The 18,623-nt window shown below is 49.3% G+C and overlaps 9 protein-coding genes and 1 non-coding gene across 10 annotated transcripts; 6 read left to right on the top strand and 4 right to left on the bottom strand.

The window, feature by feature from the left end:
* Positions 1-74: 74 nt before the first annotated feature.
* On the top strand, positions 75-1,672 carry AFUA_4G14030 (uncharacterized protein). Its single transcript, XM_077804684.1, has 2 exons — positions 75-311; positions 388-1,672. Exons 1-2 carry the CDS (start codon positions 267-269, stop codon positions 868-870), a joined length of 528 nt encoding a protein of 175 aa, XP_077660823.1. The 5' UTR covers positions 75-266; the 3' UTR covers positions 871-1,672.
* A 360-nt stretch (positions 1,673-2,032) lies between these two features.
* Positions 2,033-4,169, top strand: AFUA_4G14020 (ankyrin repeat domain-containing protein; the record flags this gene model as incomplete). Its single annotated transcript, XM_746337.1, has 5 exons — positions 2,033-2,186; positions 2,240-2,352; positions 2,399-3,183; positions 3,283-3,494; positions 3,529-4,169. 5 exons carry the CDS (start codon positions 2,033-2,035, stop codon positions 4,167-4,169), a joined length of 1,905 nt encoding a protein of 634 aa, XP_751430.1.
* A 396-nt stretch (positions 4,170-4,565) lies between these two features.
* Positions 4,566-5,887, top strand: AFUA_4G14010 (SDR family NAD(P)-dependent oxidoreductase; the record flags this gene model as incomplete). Its single annotated transcript, XM_077804683.1, has 8 exons — positions 4,566-4,615; positions 4,663-4,807; positions 4,857-5,013; positions 5,068-5,165; positions 5,219-5,359; positions 5,414-5,476; positions 5,526-5,604; positions 5,658-5,887. The coding sequence occupies 8 exons, from the start codon at positions 4,566-4,568 to the stop codon at positions 5,693-5,695; spliced, it is 771 nt and encodes a 256-aa protein (XP_077660822.1). The 3' UTR covers positions 5,696-5,887.
* Positions 5,888-6,060: 173 nt separating this feature from the next.
* On the bottom strand, positions 6,061-6,131 carry tG(GCC)5. Its single transcript has one exon. It is a non-coding gene (tRNA).
* A 182-nt stretch (positions 6,132-6,313) lies between these two features.
* sedD (S53 family peptidase) lies at positions 6,314-9,310 on the top strand. The gene is made up of 5 exons (XM_746339.2): positions 6,314-8,043; positions 8,090-8,231; positions 8,279-8,372; positions 8,420-8,723; positions 8,770-9,310. The coding sequence occupies exons 1-5, from the start codon at positions 7,151-7,153 to the stop codon at positions 9,119-9,121; spliced, it is 1,785 nt and encodes a 594-aa protein (XP_751432.1). The 5' UTR covers positions 6,314-7,150; the 3' UTR covers positions 9,122-9,310.
* Positions 9,311-11,118: 1,808 nt separating this feature from the next.
* Positions 11,119-11,888, top strand: AFUA_4G13990 (uncharacterized protein; the record flags this gene model as incomplete). The annotated part of the gene is made up of 1 exon (XM_746340.3): positions 11,119-11,888. One exon carries the CDS (start codon positions 11,119-11,121, stop codon positions 11,761-11,763), a length of 645 nt encoding a protein of 214 aa, XP_751433.2. The 3' UTR covers positions 11,764-11,888.
* Positions 11,889-11,952: 64 nt separating this feature from the next.
* Positions 11,953-12,418, bottom strand: AFUA_4G13980 (uncharacterized protein; the record flags this gene model as incomplete). Its single annotated transcript, XM_746341.1, has 3 exons — positions 11,953-12,085; positions 12,134-12,290; positions 12,409-12,418. 3 exons carry the CDS (start codon positions 12,416-12,418, stop codon positions 11,953-11,955), a joined length of 300 nt encoding a protein of 99 aa, XP_751434.1.
* A 1,499-nt stretch (positions 12,419-13,917) lies between these two features.
* On the bottom strand, positions 13,918-14,561 carry AFUA_4G13970 (oxidase ustYa family protein; the record flags this gene model as incomplete). The annotated part of the gene is made up of 2 exons (XM_746342.1): positions 13,918-14,378; positions 14,426-14,561. The coding sequence occupies 2 exons, from the start codon at positions 14,559-14,561 to the stop codon at positions 13,918-13,920; spliced, it is 597 nt and encodes a 198-aa protein (XP_751435.1).
* A 352-nt stretch (positions 14,562-14,913) lies between these two features.
* Positions 14,914-17,470, top strand: AFUA_4G13960 (ketopantoate reductase family protein). The gene has a single exon (XM_746343.2). It carries the CDS (start codon positions 16,293-16,295, stop codon positions 17,280-17,282), a length of 990 nt encoding a protein of 329 aa, XP_751436.1. The 5' UTR covers positions 14,914-16,292; the 3' UTR covers positions 17,283-17,470.
* A 343-nt stretch (positions 17,471-17,813) lies between these two features.
* On the bottom strand, positions 17,814-18,604 carry AFUA_4G13950 (GNAT family N-acetyltransferase). Its single transcript, XM_746344.2, has one exon. It carries the CDS (start codon positions 18,497-18,499, stop codon positions 17,966-17,968), a length of 534 nt encoding a protein of 177 aa, XP_751437.1. The 5' UTR covers positions 18,500-18,604; the 3' UTR covers positions 17,814-17,965.
* Positions 18,605-18,623: the final 19 nt, after the last annotated feature.

The raw sequence follows: 18,623 nt of genomic DNA, 5'->3' as shown, positions 1-18,623 counted from the left end.
TTAGCTTAGTAGAATATATATAATATTAGAGGTACGGAGTATGGTCTCACAAGATTTCAGGGTAGTCAGGTAGGCTGTGTACATGTTTCGTGGTGCATTTTCCAAGCCTCTATGATCACTAATAAACAGGCAACAACCAGTTTAGTCAGGTAATATAGGCAGCAGCGCCTTACTATCCCTATATTACTTCTAATTCGTCCACCCAATACTTCCATCCTCTTCCAATTCCGGTGATAATAGACATCACAAGCTGCAAATCACTCACCATGAGCCTTATTCCCATCATTTGCACCCACGAGGTGTCGCCTACTGTACGGAATCCCTCCCAGATCCTAGGTCCTAGGACCTGGGTCGGATTCAGAAGCACATCTTAAATGACAGTGATAGGTTATCACGTCCATCCTTTCAACTGCATACAAGGCTTCAAGTATGATTGATTCACCTCCAAACCTTATTGTCATTATGACAGCCGATGCAGCCGAACTCCAGGATTACACAGACGACTCGGTCACCAAGCTACCAGTGGAGTCTCTCCAGTATCCTTTCCTAGGCTGGGACATAGGCAAGATTGCCCAGTTTCTACAGGAGAATACATCAGACACGATAGTGGATTATACTACATTCCTTGTTGCGGATGAGAAGACGGCCTTAGATGAGGATACCCTGCTCCTTGTTTATGATGTTGAGGGTTTGCAGGAGAGTATACGGCTCTCGGCCTGCTTTGCCAACAGTGAGGCGGTGTCTGTCTCAGTCGCGACCAAGGATGTGGGTGAGCTGTGGACCCTCGCGGATGAGGATGGGGTGTACAGAGGGGGTCCGCAGCACCCGCCGCCAAAAAAGGGCGGGAAGGCGCCCAGGAAGCGGCTGTAATATGAGAAGACAATTATGCCATCAATGTACACTATGGCTGTTCCCTGGGGATGTGCGATAAAAGGAGGGTTTCGTCCGATATATGAGGTTCTGACCTAGACACCTTTGATAACGAAGCTATAAACTCAAGGTAGAGATGCAGAATCTTGTGTTGGATTGTTGAAGAGCTTGCAGACAAACCCTTCAATCTCCGCAAATCGCAATGAGTAGTCACAAACGTGGTCTTGAGTCAGTCTGCTCGAAGATATCAAAACTGTGCTGCCACGTAGAACCCTAGCATACCATTCTGTCATGGAATCATCGGTTGTCTCTGCATCTGCCTCAGATGTACTTCCTTTCTCAACCAATACCAAGCCCATACCAAGCCCCTTCAAAGATTGAAGGGGGATATTATACCCCAGCCAGCTAACTTAAACGTCGCATCCTCTAGCAGCTGAAAGCGGGTTAGGGTTAAGAGAAGGTATGGCTGCTGCTCGCGCAAGAGAAAAACTGACAGGGTTCCTGATCGCTCCCATTGCACTGAATTTTGCCCATGTTGTCTCGCTACAAATGGGACCTCACCGTCAGACCACGTCCCGGATATGACCTAGAGGTCCAAGAGGATGCAGTCAAATTTGATGTCCTCCACGGGCAGGATCTATACAGCCGTCGAGTATACCGCGCGCATATCTGAGGGGTAGATACCATCAACGATATCGATGATTGACGGTGGAACGTGAACTCATTGCTCTTGAGGTCTTGCGAATTGATTTGACCTGTGCTTGCTAGGTGATTTAGAACGAAATGATGTTTTGTAATACTTAGTCTGACAGTTACTACAATCAATCGGTATACTATTGCGCTTCATGAATTGTTTCCGTTCTTCACTATGCAGTCGTATCCTTGTGAGTCAACTAGGCACATGTATAGTGCACAAATACTCAACAAGTTTAAGGAAGGATCATCATCTAAGAGACACTGCCATGCAGCTTTGTTATTACAGCTGGCAGCTTCAAGCAGAGGGGAACCGGAAGATGCTTGGCAGATTGACTGCAATGTCACATTAGAGCATCTGCTTAAATAAAACATAAGTTACCCAGTGCAAGATCTCACTTTCATTATTTCCACAGGTTAGAAAAGCTCATCGATATCCTCCCAAAGGCACCTACTCCATCCCCCAAGTATGAATAGGGCCGTCCTCCCACCCGAAATTCTCCACAATATCCTCGGCCTCACCACCCCCAGTTGGCAATGGAGCTGGCACTGGAAAAAGTGGAGGAAGACAATGGTCGCTCGTGCCGATCTCCTTTGGTTTCTGAACTTACGACTCGTCAACAGTACGTTCCTACATCCTATAAAATTACTCAGAATGCAGCTTCTAACCGTACAGAACAATTCGACGACATCGTGATTGACCACTTCTACACAGCAATTAGAGCTGGGCTCGTCGATCGCAAACTTCCCATTTGCGATGGGGCGCCGACCCCCTCAACGATGGCAATGGTAAGACGTTTACTATGCTCGCCTGTGGAGCGTAGTCGCCGTCAAGGGGGAGCAGCGAGGAGTGGTTATTCCGCTTGTCGACACGATCAATGCAGGGGTGGACGGGGTTGTTGAGTTTTTCTCGCAGAGGAGCGAAGTAGACATCGAGGAGCTCCGAACGACGTATCTAAGCGGCATGATGTCCATGTTTGTCGGCCTATCAGGAACTCATTCTATCGATCGTGTTCTGGGATCGGCAGGGGCTGGAAAGACTATGGATGACGGCCTCGACTGGGGCAGAGAGGGATGGAGTGGTACCGCATTGATGGCAGCTGCGTATTTGGGCAGAATTGACGAGCTGGAGGCGCTCCTTGCGTGGCGTATAGAAAACACTGCTGATCTGGATAAGTCGCTCTATCTGCCTCTGATGGCGGCGGCGTTCGGAGGACAAGGAGACAGCGTACGGTTCCTGGTCGACAGGGGTGTCAATATAAATACACGTATCGTCCGACACGGGGATACTGCGGTGCATTTTGCTGCCTTGGGAGGGCATGCATCTCTTGTGGAGTATCTTGTGGAGGCTGGAGCGGACCCTGATGTGGTAAATGCCGCTGGTGATACGCCGCTTCTTTGGGCCGCTAGGGGAGGACACGCAGATGTCGTGAGAGAGCTCTTGAGGACTGGAAAGGTGGACGTGAATTTTCGGGACCGTTCGAAGAGAGCACCGCTGATCTGGGCCGCGGCAAGAGGGTTTGACAATGTGGTGAAGGAGCTATTACTGAGAGAAGAAATCGACGTCAATATCATGGACGGGGTCGTGGATCTTTTGGCTGGACCAATATACCAAGCAGGGTGAGCAGGCGTTCCTGGGGGGAGTCCATTAGAAGTGGCTGCGATGATGGGCAGGGAAGACATCTTTCACCGACTTTATCGTCACCCGAAGGTTTACAGGGAGTTGTCCACTGTCTTTCCACGCGCGCTGACTGGCGGCAATGCCAGTATTGTGAGGACAATAATCGAGACATTTCCCAACACGCTGGAAGACTACGAGTCGCACTATGAGGAGACGGGTTTCCTCCGTGCCGCCGAGGATTCAAGTGAAGAAGTGGTTCGATATCTGCTTGCTCTCAATAAGACCCCCATCAATTACCAGGATCGGGACGGTAAGACTGCTTTATACTTTGCTGTCGAGTCCAGGGGATCTCGGCAAAGTTACAGCTCTTCTAGAGCATCCTGATGTAGACGTCAATCTGCGAACGGACGAACTTGGTGACGGCCAATCACTGCTCCACTGCGCAGTTAATCAACAGTGCGTGGATCCAGAGATTATGAAGGCTTTACTAGCTCGCCCAGACATCAATGTCAACGCTAGAGATTATAGTGGCCGGACTCCCCTCGCTTTCGCGGCTTTCAATGGGGAAGCTGAACTAGTGAAGCTCCTCCTGCAGCGCCATGATGTGGATGTATTCCCGCAGGATAGATTTGGAGACACACCGTTGCTTCTCGCCGCCAAAGAAGGAGAAATTCACATTGTGAATATGCTATCGAAGGTACCAGGTACGGACACTTGGCACAGAAATAACTGGGACAAAACAGCGCTGGGGTTGGCGGGGGAGTCGGGTCACACAGAGGTTATGAGACGATTGCTCGATCCAGACCTCAAGGCAACACGGGAAATCATATGCGATGCCATGGAAAACACAAAAGAGGCTTTGGATGCTATTCGAAGGACACCGAGAAGTGTTCTTGGTTCCGAAAATGAAAGTCTTGCGCAGGAAAGAAGGATAGAGGAGGCATACAAGCTGCTTTCGGCCGGTCTAGATAGAACAGGTTCATGATGCTTTAAACAGATAATATCAACGCAAATGCACACAAAATGAGTATTCTGATGTTGTGCGCTCAGTTAACTCCTAGCTCTGTAAAATGTCGGAGTCTTGTCTAGCTAGGTGCCTATCCTTCTATAGCGCACACATTTCCATTCTCTCCATTCTTTCCTCACGTTACTAAGAATTAGTCTCTCCACGTTAGGCGATATCGAATTGCAGTCAACGATGACAAAACCGGCTTGTCCGGTTGTCTTGGGTACCCGTTCTCCCCGAGGTATCCTGGCCATAGCATTGCATAGATGAGAGGGGCCAAATCTACCCCGCATCAGTCTCAGTCTCAGCATTTGGCTGTCATCGACTGTCGCCTCACTTCAACCATCGGCCACCTCTGATTGCAACCCAACAACAATGCCATATAGCCTCAAAGGGAAAAAGGTGCTCGTCACGGCAGGCTCAAGGTAGCATCTCATGTGCCTTTTTCCCTCCAATGTTAACATCGATCCAGGGGCTTGGGCGCCGCCATATGCCAGAAATTCGCAGCTGAGGGGTGCAATGTAGCCATTAACTACCACTCCAGCCGTGAGGTTGCGGAGGACCTCGCCAGTCAATTGGCGAAAGAGTACTCTATCAAGTCCATTGTTCTCCAGGGCGTCAGTTGAATTCGAAAAGGCACCTTAGAAGAGAATTAACGGTATACAGGACTCTGAACTCCCTGAGGACAATCAGCGAATTGTTCGGGAGGCAAATGAGCAGTTATCTGGCCTGGATATTGTCATTGCAAATGCTGGGTGGACTCGGTTCGCTGATAGACGAGATATTTATGACTTGTCTTTTGAGGAATGGGACAAGGCAAGACGTGCACGGCCCGGCTGTCCGTAGTCGACACGCTAACGTACACAGTGTTGGAAAGTGAACGTCATGTCGCATTTGCAACTCATGCAAGCGGCTAAGCCGATACTCGAGAAGAATGCGGACGGGGGTGTCTATATAATGACCTCGTCTATCGCGGTACGTCGCCTTTCTCGAAGGCCCTATAAGCCCACTCTCATATGAACAATTAGGGAATCACGCCGGACGGAAGCAGTATGGGCTACTCGGTGACCAAAGCCGCCGCTTTGCACCTGATGAAGCATCTTGCGTTATCCGTCGGACCAAAAATTCGTGTCAATGCTGTTCTACCGGGGCTGTTGTTGACGGATTGGGTGAGCTTGGCCCCCCGCTGCTGGTCAGCAGTTTCATATTAAGTATAATTTCAGGGCAAAAAGTACGGCGACGCGGCGATTGAGTGGCTCAACCAAAAGGCCATCTTAAAGCATGAGGTGATGCTCTTGTTCTCAGTATCTTGGTCCGTTTGCTGACTTCTACTAGACCGACCTGGAGGATTGCGCGAATATGTTTGTCACTTTGGCGAAGAATACATCCATGACTGGCCAACAGATTGTCGTTGGTAGGTTCTCTGACGTCCTGTCCTACGCTGACTAATTGTACTTATCGATGCAGATTCGGGACTCTCCATGGGAACTCCTCCCAGAAAATAGCGGCACGAAGTATGTAAATCGACAAGCCTGACGATGAGAACGACACGACAGGGTGACGAAATGAACGTAGTTCATGCAGCACAGCAGGCTCGTACTTAGGTATTACATAAGCGTTAGGAGAGTGCCAGTCAACATGATCAGTGTGCTCAGATTTGGTGGCTGGACAGGAAATACATTGCTAGTCATGTAGATTGAAATCATTTACCATCGTCATTATTTGTAAAGTACTCCGTACAGTGACTCTGCATCCAACAAGGCAAGAACAGGAAGGCAATTGGAAGGCAGTTAGAGAAAGAAAAAAGGAGATACACTCAGTGCTATGGCCAATTTGTTGATTAAGGAAAAAGATATGCATCAACAATGAATGCATCATCCGTGAATCGAACACGGGCCTCGTCGATGGCAACGACGAATTCTACCACTAGACCAATGATGCCATTGCTTGACAAGCAAGCCAAGTTATTGCTATACAAACAAGCATGAAACTAACACTGACAAAATGAATACCACTTGTTCAATTGTTTGGTTCGCCAATGTCGATCTTAACGGCCTAATTGAGATAGCAAAGCTCGTAATCCTAGCATTTTTTTACCGATTGAAACCCCAACAAAACAACATGGTCATCCTTGTTCGTGATATCAATTAATCACGCAGGCAGTCGCCTTCCTAAACGGCTTAGTGAGAGATTCCACGAGTCGTCCTAAAGTGGATCATTGAAAACATGGCCTACGTCAAGCATCAACAAGGACAACAACGTAGAGGTGTCCCTAATATAAAGAAGACAAAGGCCCTGGCTGTAGACATGTCTTCATTATGCTCCTTGCCGGGGAGATTGCTCATTTAATCAATAATCACTGGATACTCTATGCACTTTGGACGCGTTTCTTGGGCTTTCCACCCAAATACCCTTGGCTGATCAGTTTTTCGATCATGCAAATGGTTAGAACTCTGCTAGCAGATGTAACCTTTCCAGTCCCAGACTCCAATAACAACCAATCCTCGGCTCAGTCGGCTGTGCCTGGGGAGAGGTCCTGAAAAGGCTTGGAATGATTGGCAGCGGTGGAGCCAAAATGCTTGTGTTGGCTTGACCAAGATAAGCACTCTCGCCCCCTCGAATAGGCAACTAGAAAGCTGCCTTTAGTCTGTGGAGTAATTCAAAGACAAGTCTCGCGCCACTCCTGCGGTCTTCCGGTGGACTTTAATTAATCAGTTTGCACTAACTTCTTTATGGTATCTGCAGGGAAAATCGCGCAAAGCCATGCTGGACTCCGCGCGTGTCCTGGCTCTGTCCTCGCTCCCTAGCATCATGCCGGTTGCCGTCACATGGAATGATAATCATGCCTTGTCGAGCCAGCTGACATGCGGATATAAATATCGATCGGCGGGCCAATTCAGATTGATGTCTTTGTCTTTTATCTCTTTATCCGACCCTCTGCATTCGCAGTCCGTCCCGTAATGCTGTCCTCGACTCTCTACGCAGGGTGGCTCCTCTCCCTCGCAGCCCCAGCCCTTTGTGTGGTGCAGGAGAAGCTCTCAGCTGTTCCTAGTGGCTGGACACTCATCGAGGATGCATCGGAGAGCGACACGATCACTCTCTCAATTGCCCTTGCTCGGCAGAACCTCGACCAGCTTGAGTCCAAGCTGACCACGCTGGCGACCCCAGGGAACCCGGAGTACGGCAAGTGGCTGGACCAGTCCGACATTGAGTCCCTATTTCCTACTGCAAGCGATGATGCTGTTCTCCAATGGCTCAAGGCGGCCGGGATTACCCAAGTGTCTCGTCAGGGCAGCTTGGTGAACTTCGCCACCACTGTGGGAACAGCGAACAAGCTCTTTGACACCAAGTTCTCTTACTACCGCAATGGTGCTTCCCAGAAACTGCGTACCACGCAGTACTCCATCCCCGATCACCTGACAGAGTCGATCGATCTGATTGCCCCCACTGTCTTCTTTGGCAAGGAGCAGAACAGCGCACTGTCATCTCACGCAGTGAAGCTTCCAGCTCTTCCTAGGAGGGCAGCCACCAACAGTTCTTGCGCCAACCTGATCACCCCCGACTGCCTAGTGGAGATGTACAACCTCGGCGACTACAAACCTGATGCATCTTCGGGAAGTCGAGTCGGCTTCGGTAGCTTCTTGAATGAGTCGGCCAACTATGCAGATTTGGCTGCGTATGAGCAACTCTTCAACATCCCACCCCAGAATTTCTCAGTCGAATTGATCAACAGAGGCGTCAATGATCAGAATTGGGCCACTGCTTCCCTCGGCGAGGCCAATCTGGACGTGGAGTTGATTGTAGCCGTCAGCCACCCCCTGCCAGTAGTGGAGTTTATCACTGGCGGTTCACCGTAAGCCGGACCCTCTGAGTGACGAAAAGCAGCTAAATTGAATTAGTCCGTTTGTTCCCAATGCCGACGAGCCAACCGCTGCGGACAACCAGAATGAGCCCTACCTCCAGTACTACGAGTACTTGCTCTCCAAACCCAACTCCCATCTTCCTCAGGTGATTTCCAACTCGTATGGTGACGATGAACAGGTGAGCATCCTCATGATTCTGTTGTATAATAGACACTAAACCATTAGACTGTTCCCGAGTACTACGCCAGGAGAGTTTGCAACTTGATCGGCTTGATGGGTCTTCGTGGCATCACGGTGCTCGAGTCCTCTGGTGATACCGGTAGGTACAGATTCCCTGGTAGTCTTTTTCCGGTCTAACATGATCAGGAATCGGCTCGGCATGCATGTCCAATGACGGCACCAACAAGCCCCAATTCACTCCTACATTCCCTGGCACCTGCCCCTTCATCACCGCAGTTGGTGGTACTCAGTCCTATGCTCCTGAAGTTGCTTGGGACGGCAGTTCCGGCGGATTCAGCAACTACTTCAGCCGTCCCTGGTACCAGTCTTTCGCGGTGGACAACTACCTCAACAACCACATTACCAAGGATACCAAGAAGTACTATTCGCAGTACACCAACTTCAAGGGCCGTGGATTCCCTGATGTTTCCGCCCATAGTTTGACCCCTTAGTACGTGACCTTGCTGTTATTGGCGTCCGATTCTAACCGCATGTAGCTACGAGGTCGTCTTGACTGGCAAACACTACAAGTCTGGCGGCACATCCGCCGCCAGCCCCGTCTTTGCCGGTATTGTCGGTCTGCTGAACGACGCCCGTCTGCGCGCCGGCAAGTCCACTCTTGGCTTCCTGAACCCATTGCTGTATAGCATCCTGGCCGAAGGATTCACCGATATCACTGCCGGAAGTTCAATCGGTTGTAATGGTATCAACCCACAGACCGGAAAGCCAGTTCCTGGTGGTGGTATTATCCCCTACGCTCACTGGAACGCTACTGCCGGCTGGGATCCTGTTACTGGCCTTGGGGTTCCTGATTTCATGAAATTGAAGGAGTTGGTTCTGTCGTTGTAAAGCGAGACCTGTGAAACCCCTCTTATGGTTCTTCTGCCGCTTGGATATGATCTCCTGATACGCCGGCTTGTAAATACTGCCTGTATTATAGCCTCCAGTATATAAGAATCGTGCCTTTGCTGATCTAATATCCTCTCTGCTAACATCCTTTTCCCCTGGATCCCCTGTAAATATTCTACATTCCTTCTTGTCGCAAGTCGTCATTTCATCTGCGCCCATGCGACTACCAGTCCCCCTCTAATTTTTCCCCATCAAAATTATGGCTGTGCCTCCTTCCTTTATCCTTGTCTTCACTTCTCAGCTGTTAGCCTTGAATCTGTCATTACGCTAGCTGAGATGATAGTATCTCCTCTATATTTCCCTTCTGGGGATACCATCCGGTCTATAGAGGGAGTATGGTAAAACCTGTTAACTTAGGAGCTGTATTCCACAGACAGTCCTCTACACTATCTTGCTATACATTCAAAGGAGGGAAACATAGATACTATGACTTCCAAAATATGTAAAAGATAATCTAGGTAGGTACCTGCTTAGCCAGGTATGTTAGGATAGCGGCGCTCTGAAAGATAGTGACGTTGTTGTTTCATGGTCGATCAGGTTGGGGACCTGGCTGTTAGGTTGACCTTTGTGCACTAGGGTTTATGGGTGGTGCCTTTACTCTTGTTGATTCTGTGAGGGATATAGTAGTTGTCTACTCTGAGGTGCTTTAGAGCCATAGACACCTTGACTGGATTAGGGCCAGGCCTACAGACATGGACTGTGAGCTCCAGCTCAATTAGGAACGCATATTACTGGTGAGAGTAGAGAAGGTGACTAGCGATTGCAAAGATAGACAAAGAGAAAATGTGCTATTAGACTTGTTTAAAAGGAATAAGACTATGATCGGTATGATCGGTGTACATGTCCGAGAGAGGAGTTCTATCTATAGATGATTGCTGCTGTGAAGCAACATATCCATGCTAGCTGGTTTCGCTATGAGTAGGCCTTCCAATCTTACGGCAATATTGAAAAGCTTGTCCAAGGTGAACTGAGGATTTCTGCTTTTAATAGTATACCTTCGACGTAGAGGACGTCGCTTTACTGCATCTTGCTGCTATCCTAGATCCGGACATCAACAACGGTCTCCAGGCCTGGTCAGAAACTGCAACAGGAACGATATTCTCGCCATCATGCGCAAGATTTACCAACAGCGTCAGGTTGTAGATGATCTCCCAGGCATGGCAAGCTTAGCATCACGGCAGACTTCACGTTGCCGTTGGCTTTGTTAAAGAAGTGGGAGAAAGCTTGGAACAGACTGTTAAAAACATGTAAAGTCAATCCAGGAACTAGAGTCGACAATCTAGATTTGCATCGCCCTTCTGTTTTGCGTTACGGATGTCTAAAATCTTTAGCTCATGTCAACATTGATAATTGGATCACTGACATGGACTTTAAATGCAGAATTAAGAGGCTGTCTCTTCTGTCCTGCAAGGACAGTGGCATTGATCCTGTCAGCCCACATGGAACTTTAACAGAATGACTTTCCTTCATGCCACAATGTGATATAGATGCATAAGTGGTCCAAGCATTCTGCAGCTCTGGCTAAAATAAGCATCATAAGCTCCACCTGTAAGATTTAAGTGCGTTTGCCCAGATTCCAATGAGAAAGATCGGAAGCCTAAGGACTAAGTAAGAAGATCTCCATAATAGAAATCGGCATGTCTTGTACCAATAGTTCCAGTCAATTTGAGACATGTCTTAAGTAGTGTCTAGAATATCTACCGCTGATTGGTAATTCAAGCCCCCGTGGCCCCAGAGCTGCAGATGCGACGAAGAAGCGACGAAGAAGCGAGTCAGGTTCATCGTGAAGCCCGATCCAGGGTCAAAATCAGGTCATTGCCGACTCAGATCGTCTGCTATGTCCCAGGCTTTATTTCCCAGCTTCCACTGTATATAAAGATCAACCCTCCTCCCGCCTCTTCCCCTCAATCCGGAACATATGTAACCATACCTTCAAAATGACCATACTCAACCTCGTCACCGGCCTTCTGGCCTTTACCTCCACCGCCTTTACGCAGTCCATCACACCCCCCGATGGCTGCCCCATCCCCACCTGGACGGTAAACAACTTCCATTGGTACAACGGCTCCCACAGCCTCGACTGCGTGCACAACCAAGCCGACATCGACGCCTACGGCTGCCTCTGCCCCGGCACCGGCGGCTGGTGCGAGCCCAACCAGGCCACCTGCAACGGCTCCTGGGTGCACCTCTGCTGGACCGGCATGCCCAACTACCACCCCTGGGGCTACGGCCCGCCCGAGACTCTCGATATCGACTTCACGGATGGCCTGCAGTGCCACGACGAGTACATCGGGTACCGGGTGCACGATATCGGCAACGGGGCGAGTAACTGCGGGTATGCGGACCGCGGGCTCGGGCGCATTGTCTCGTTCTACGGGAGCTCGAACTATGAGACGTCTGTGGGAAAGATGGACTACGTCCTCGGGGCGGGGCATGCGCTGACCTGCAACAATGGGAGCAAGATTACGTATTCTGGGAGCACGGAGTTTGAGCTGCACTGTGTGCATGATGCGTTTTTCAATGCGACGTGTACGGCGGACGAGTTTACCATTCCTGTGTTGGCTTATGAGTGGGTTTCCTGATGACCAGTAGTGGTGGATTGATGTATCTATGAATCAGACAGTAGACAGCAAACATCTATGGAGAGTCACATTCCATGCGGGCAATTCTACCCGCACGCTCGAAAATACAGTGATCATATAGGCCAGTCTTGGGCTGTAGTGAGCTGTATGTCATGAGAATTCGAGAAGTGAGACTTGCAAGTCTAGAGATTATATGGAAAGGAGGATATGTGTGACTTGAATGAGACTCTTCTCTACTGCTTTGTACTTGGGGGTTTGCGTCCAAAGAATCACTGATATACAAGATAGAATGGCGACTAGCATGTTTTTGACAATGAATGCACTAATAATGGTATCCACGTCTTACACAGAATAGCTCAGAATAACCTACATGAGTCCACTGTATGTGTCTCCTCCCTGCAGTAGCTTTCGCTCTTCGTCCACGTAGTCCTCGACGCTTTTCCCTTCGCGTTCCTGGACCGGTGGAATAGGTTGGGTGCCCTGCTGAGGCTGAACCTCGGGCGGCTGGTCATGTTGCTCATTTTGCTCTTGTTTGTTGTCATCTTGTCTGTCATGGAACATCCGGTCCATGAATCCGGTGTGGTGAGAGGTATGTGTGTCTTCAACATCAGCGGGGCATACTATGAGCCGTGCGGAGATGCTTACTTTCAGACATTGTCACTAAATCCAGAACAATCTGCTAGATGATGCTTCTACGGTGAGAATATCGATTATGGGTGTTTCCAAGGCGGCTGGAGGAGGGAGGCGTTGGTAAGAGTATAGACGTACGTCATCGACAGACACATGATAAACTTGAGTTCAATCACCCGCAAAAATGGATATCCACAGGACAGTCAATTATTAATTCCACTGGCTCGGCTTGGATAGTCATCAATCCATTATCTCACTCTCCGCACAATGACAATACCCAACAAAGTCAGGAAGATAATGGCCACAATAAACACCAGCGCAACCATCCGACAGCACTCCCGCTCTGTGTCCCTTTTCTGTCGGCGCTCAAGCTGGCGGTCGCATGTCTCGCAGTGGAAATGTGGCTTTGTAGGGTCTAACTGCGAAAGCTGATTTGAGGAGTTTTGAGGGTGCGACTCCACATCGTGGTGGTCTGCGGTGTATGAATTTCCGTCCAGGTCATTGTCCGGGACAGCAGCGTACTGATGCTGAGACAGTCAGTTCGGCGCTCTTAACTCTATCAAGTGCAGAGTAAACATACTGTCCTTGATGATGTGGCTGTTGGCTGATTCATAAGTTCTGTGTCGAATAGTTCATGGTAGGCAGGTGCTGCCTCTTCGGAAGCTTTTGGTCGATCCATATTAATTAGTTGTCTGGAACAAGATTGACTGGATGGCAGATCACGATGTATATATCCGAGAGTCGGTCGATTATTGATATGATGGTGTCGATGCAGGAATGTCGTAGCCTGGATGGCCCAGGTTTATAGCACAGCCACCACGAGGCTGAGCATCAATGCTGTCTCCAGAGTCCACCTATGGGATGAGATTGTGAGAAGTCATCAAAGGCTTAAATACGAGGGGGGGATTGGAGGGAAAGCAATGGAATTCATCATTCGCGAGCACTCAGGCCTGCATCAGCCGTTGATGAGCCACCGACCAGATACTGACCCATTCAGTCTGTGTGACATGAGTAGTAGTAAGCTGCTGCCAACTAAGAGTGACTCTCTAGACAAAAATCTTGGCGAACTATTATCCTAAGAAGATACAGCATCAATCAATTCTGAGACGTTCTGAGCCAACCTCCAGGATATGTATGCGTCGTGAAGAATTAATGGTGACTGGGAATCTTGAACCTGTTGTTTTATCACAACTTTGCCAGCGCGAGAATCAACAGATACTTGAATGGGCCTACTAATGTCACCACTTTGTTCAGTATGTGACCTCGGTCGGTAACGCTTCAAGGGTCTCGAGGGCGACAGTGCGTAAACTTTTGAATGAGGAGAAGGCCTCAAATCAAGTAGCCAGGTATCAAGCCTTATGAGAGCAATTTCACACCGATCAGCTCATGTCGAACGATATTGTTGTTGCAAGGAAAAGGTGAAGTACAGATCATGCGTAACAGAGTTGAAAACTTGAAAAGCTGCTCCGACTCGGTCAAGTACAAACTGAAACAGATGAAATTCGAACGAACCGCTCGCACCAGTCAAGAAGCCACCATATGTATCGTTCGATCGAATTCGCCTGCTGGTCTTTCGAGCGCCCACTGCCGAATGGCCTCAAAGTCCCGACAAGTGTGCATATTATCCGCCCTCACAGTGACCATTTGTTTTTGTTCATTCCACGCCCACACATCGACGGTGATATCGGCCGAACACGTCAGGCTTTGACGAATCATCTCGATACAGTGGTCAAGGTGATGCATGGCTTCCTCTTCATTGGGGTCATGCATATCAACTCCCCAGAGTACTTTGCGGAGCATATCCTGCGCACGTCGGATCCAATTCACCAGCGGACCAAGGAAGAATACCAAACAGTGTAACTGATGAAAAACATCGAGACCAATCAAATAGTATCCCGAGTTGTACCCAGACGCATTGGGAATTGGGATGGTCTTATTAACCAATTTTGCTGCATCGCTCGCAGGAATCTTGACCATCGCCGGCGCTGAAGATTCAGCCTAAGCTCGCAGTGCATCAGGGGGGATGACATACCAACATGAAGATCATCCCACGCCTGATTGTTCTCTTCCGATGGCGGACCCATGTAGATAGACTTCTGGTCTCCCCAGCCGGAGTTGAAGACGACGTTCTTGTATCTAATGGCGTCTTGAGCAGGAGCTAGGCCCATTAGCAGTGAACTTGAAAGAGATAAGCTCCCTACAGTAAACCATATCAGGTATTTCTAATCCTGGATCCGACCAGCCTGCGATACCAGCTCCTATGGCGAAGACAAAAAGCGAGACTATAAGGACATACTGGATGGCGATGATTTTCCGCAGCCGGTGGAAGTCTCTGGCGCTGAATGGGACTGTTTCATGTAGGTATTCGGGTTGCTTTTCATTTATGAGTGCCTCCCTACCACTAGCATCGCTATTGATGGAGTCTCGATACTTCTTTAGAAACATTTGACGGATCGAATAATCACGATGAAGCACTTAGGTTGAAACGATGGAGTGGTAGTGCGACAGCCGTAGCGTCCAGCAAATATAGACATATCCCAGCAGTCTAGTCACAACACCAGATGAGGAGCGTCAGAGGAGCGTCAGGGAAATATAGAAATCGCAAGACCTCAAACTAGCCATGAACGGTCATCAATAGGGATCTGATATGATTGGCCTTGTGGTGTGTCTTGGCAAAGAGCTGTTGAGGGCATTTCTTTGTTCTCGGTGGCGGAGTGTCTCTTATACTTGGTATGCCGTGAGGCGGACATACCTTTCTAGTGATGAGTTACAATATACCGAGGTAAACTGCTGATATTGAAGTATTTGATGCAGACGGAATTTGCCAAGTAAATGAGGCCCATTGGCAGAGAAGTCTCCGGTATTGATTACATAGGAACACCTACTCCAGGATCTATGTGGCGAGTTACCACGCATTGTCTTGATGACATTTCCCCCTGTCCTGGCGCAGTCTTCTGAATTAACAGAGGTCTTTTATCTGTTCCACAGTGCCAATTTACATCCTCAAGCAAGATGGTCTAAGCATTCTCAAATGAATGGACCTTTGACGTTTAAGAACACTAAAGAGATATTAATCAGACCATCCATGCGCCAAATATCTTCCCACATACTCCGCAGCATGAATGAATGCAAACGCAGTTTACACTCGGGTCAGTACTGATGCAATGCTTAAAGCAGGCAAGGAGGGGACTATTCGTCATGCAGATGATGAAGATTTTCCAGGGCAGGTAATCTTTGGATCAACACCGCGACCTTTTTCCAGCATTCAAAGTTACTGTGTTCGTCGCGATAGCATACGTCCCATCCCGTGCCGTTGGGCCCCTTTTTCAAACTCGTACGCATCTCACAGATCGCGACTCAACGGTGACAATTGCGAGACTTCTGCTGGAAACCACTCGTCATCGTGCTCCTCTTCAGGGGGTTCTCCTGAGAGAAGGCACTCGATGGTCAACCCGTCTGACACAAGGAAGGCTTTAGCCTTTTGCAACTTGTGGCAGACCGTTGCTACCTAATTGTCAATGCGTCCACAGTGACAAAATTCCAAGCGGACCATATAAGAGACAAGTGACTTGGCTACCGACGACTAAGACGAAGCATGTTTGCTGACTCGGAGCAAGTGAACGACACTGGGCGGATAGGCGTCAGCAAGAAAAGGAACAACTAAGGAAATAATCTCTGGCGGAAGGGCCTGAAAAGACATCGAGACATCGTGTCATTTTAGAGAGAAAGGAGAACGAGAAAGAAGCTCGTAAGCCCGTTCGTGTTGAGCCGAGAGGGCCCGAGATAAATAATCAACCCCACCAAGAACGGGAATGATATTGACTCACCAACTTTGCAACTTCACCCGCTGATCGTCATCCGAGAATAACGGCGCCCAATTTCTCATCGCCACCTTGGCCATGGCATCAAAACCTCATATTTTGCTGTTTGGGGTCGGTAGTGTTGGCGCCATTCATTTACTCCAACTGCAACGCGCTGGATGCACCGTCACAGCCGTGTGTCGGTCCAACTACGACGTCGTCAAGGAAAAGGGATTTGCTCTGAGAAGCGTCCGATTCGGCAATGTCACGTATCGGCCAGATCACATCGTTCGGAGTATTGCTGAATGTCCCAAAGACACAGTATATGATTATGTCCTGGTGACCACAAAGTGCTTCCCCGGCAGTAAGCCGTCAGTAGCAGATCTGATCAGACCGGCCATTATTGGCCGTCCAGAGACGGCCATCGTCCTAGCACAGAATGGCATAGAAATTGAGAAGGAGGTTGCAGACGAATTCCCCGAGAACCCCATCCTCAGCGGTGTCGTCTACCTCCCAACCACCCAGACCAGTCCCGGCGTCATCGACTACCCAGAAATGCTGAACCTGATTGAACTGGGAACTTATCCCGCCAATGCACCTCCTACGCACAAAGCAGCGGCCAGCAAGCTTGTCGACCTTATGAATCAAGGCGGTGGTGAGGCCAAACTTCACGACGATATCCAAATCGCGCGGTGGACCAAGCTGCTCATAAACGCGTCATGGAATCCTATCTGCGCGCTGAGCATGTGCTCGGACGGTGACTTTCTCCTGTCATCCGAGCCCTTTGCATTGGAGCTTGTCTGGGGCATCATGATGGAAATCGTGGCATTGGCGAAGAAGCTGGGGATCCCCCAGGTGGACGAGGAAGCGGCCAGGGTGCGGTTTCAGATAGCAACACGTCGCGCTAAAGAAGGGACTGGCCGCGATCCCAGTATGCTACAGGACGTCAAACAGGGTCGGTTATTTGAAGTCGAAGCAATTGTTGGAAACACAGTGAGACTGGCTCGGGAACATGGCGTGAGCATGCCCCGGTTGGAAACTGTGTACGCATTGGCAAAGGGAAGATATGAAGCCCTTTCTCGGAAGTAACCTAGCGAGATTAGAGTCCAGTCAGTGATACATTCCTTGGACAGACACAAGGTACTGCGCAGATTGATTCCAACGGATGAGAAGTTAGCTTTCCGGCTGTTTGTATAGACATTCACGCCTACATGCTGCAGACAGAAGAGAAGTGAAATAGAAAAGTATGCATTATCCCAGGCCCTCCATAATATCTAACCTATTATACTTGCGCTATGCTCAGCCTACACAATCAGCTTACAGGCTGTTAACCAGACTATGCCTACACTAGAAATGGTCGTCTAGACACCTTTTGGCACAGTCGTGTGATGGCTAATAAATATCTACCTTCTCCCTTCACTGTCACTCTTTACAAGTAAACTTTTCTTTTGCTCTCTGTGCCTAGCTTGGTTACCTTCTGGTAGTATCTTCTACCTTGCTTTGCGGCCTCCCAAACTGGTTCCACTTTACAGAAATGTGAGCACTTGCTATTGATCTTGCATTATGGCTGGCTTACATAAATTGATGACACTTCTGGTGATTCCCATCCGCTCTTTCGTACACGACTGGACCAGTCTGTTCAAGTCCAAACTTGTGCTCAGAATGCCATTTATCCAAACCGTGATGCAGTGTTCGTCATTCCATCTGCTAATCCTCTTATTTTGGTTGCTACATATCTTGATTTCTACACCATAGCCAATCCATAGGCTACACTACACTCTCTTCCGCATCACACACCTCCTATCCCTCGCATGTCCACCCCTTGCCTGCTCCTCCAACTCCCGTGCATGTCCCTCCCCAGCGACATCCACGTCCACCTCCTCAAACCCCATCCTCGCATAGAACCGTCCGTTAAATTCCAGATCCCGATACGTCGTAAGAGAAACATACTCATACCCCCTATCTCTCGCCTGCCCTTCCACCTCCTCAAGCATCATCCGCGCTATCCCCCTCCTCTGCCAGTCGGCGTGGACGTCCATCTCGGCAATGTACAGCATCCCGTCTAGATCTTGCACGGCGATGAAGCCTACGGCTGTGTTGTTTGAGGTCACGGCGGCCCATACGTTCTTCTGCGCGATCATGGAGCGCAGGGTGGCCGGATCGAGGGGCGGGGAGTCGGCGATCCAGGCGAGATGGACTCTGCGGAAGAGCTGGGCTGCGGAGGTTTCGATAATGTTGAGCTGTGGGATGTCGTCTTGATGGGCGAGGCGGATTGAGATCTCGTCTGTTATTGGGGGAGTGGACATTGTGATTCGTGGTGGTTCCGTGAGTATAGGTCCTCAGAGATGTTGTTGCGGGTTGTATTGTTTAGGGAGTGATTGTTTTGGTATTGTCAGTCGCATTGCAGGGTTGTAACGGCCGTTATATATG

Source organism: Aspergillus fumigatus, chromosome 4 (genome assembly GCF_000002655.1).
Source record: "Aspergillus fumigatus Af293 chromosome 4, whole genome shotgun sequence".
Classification (NCBI taxonomy): Eukaryota; Fungi; Ascomycota; class Eurotiomycetes; order Eurotiales; family Aspergillaceae; genus Aspergillus; species Aspergillus fumigatus.
The sequence above is the reverse complement of the archived record's forward strand: the minus strand, read 5'-3'. Positions and strand labels throughout refer to the sequence as shown.

Coding starts and splice junctions, on each gene's coding strand:
- AFUA_4G14030 (XM_077804684.1), top strand. CDS start 267: ATGAGCCTTATTCCCATCATTTGCACCCACGAGGTGTCGCCTACT. Junction 312..387: donor CCCACGAGGTGTCGCCTACT/GTACGGAATCCC, acceptor TGACAGTGATAG/GTTATCACGTCCATCCTTTC.
- sedD (XM_746339.2), top strand. CDS start 7,151: ATGCTGTCCTCGACTCTCTACGCAGGGTGGCTCCTCTCCCTCGCAGCC. Junction 8,044..8,089: donor TTTATCACTGGCGGTTCACC/GTAAGCCGGACC, acceptor AAATTGAATTAG/TCCGTTTGTTCCCAATGCCG. Junction 8,373..8,419: donor CGAGTCCTCTGGTGATACCG/GTAGGTACAGAT, acceptor TAACATGATCAG/GAATCGGCTCGGCATGCATG.
- AFUA_4G13960 (XM_746343.2), top strand. CDS start 16,293: ATGGCATCAAAACCTCATATTTTGCTGTTTGGGGTCGGTAGTGTTGGC.
- AFUA_4G13950 (XM_746344.2), bottom strand. CDS start 18,499: ATGTCCACTCCCCCAATAACAGACGAGATCTCAATCCGCCTCGCCCAT.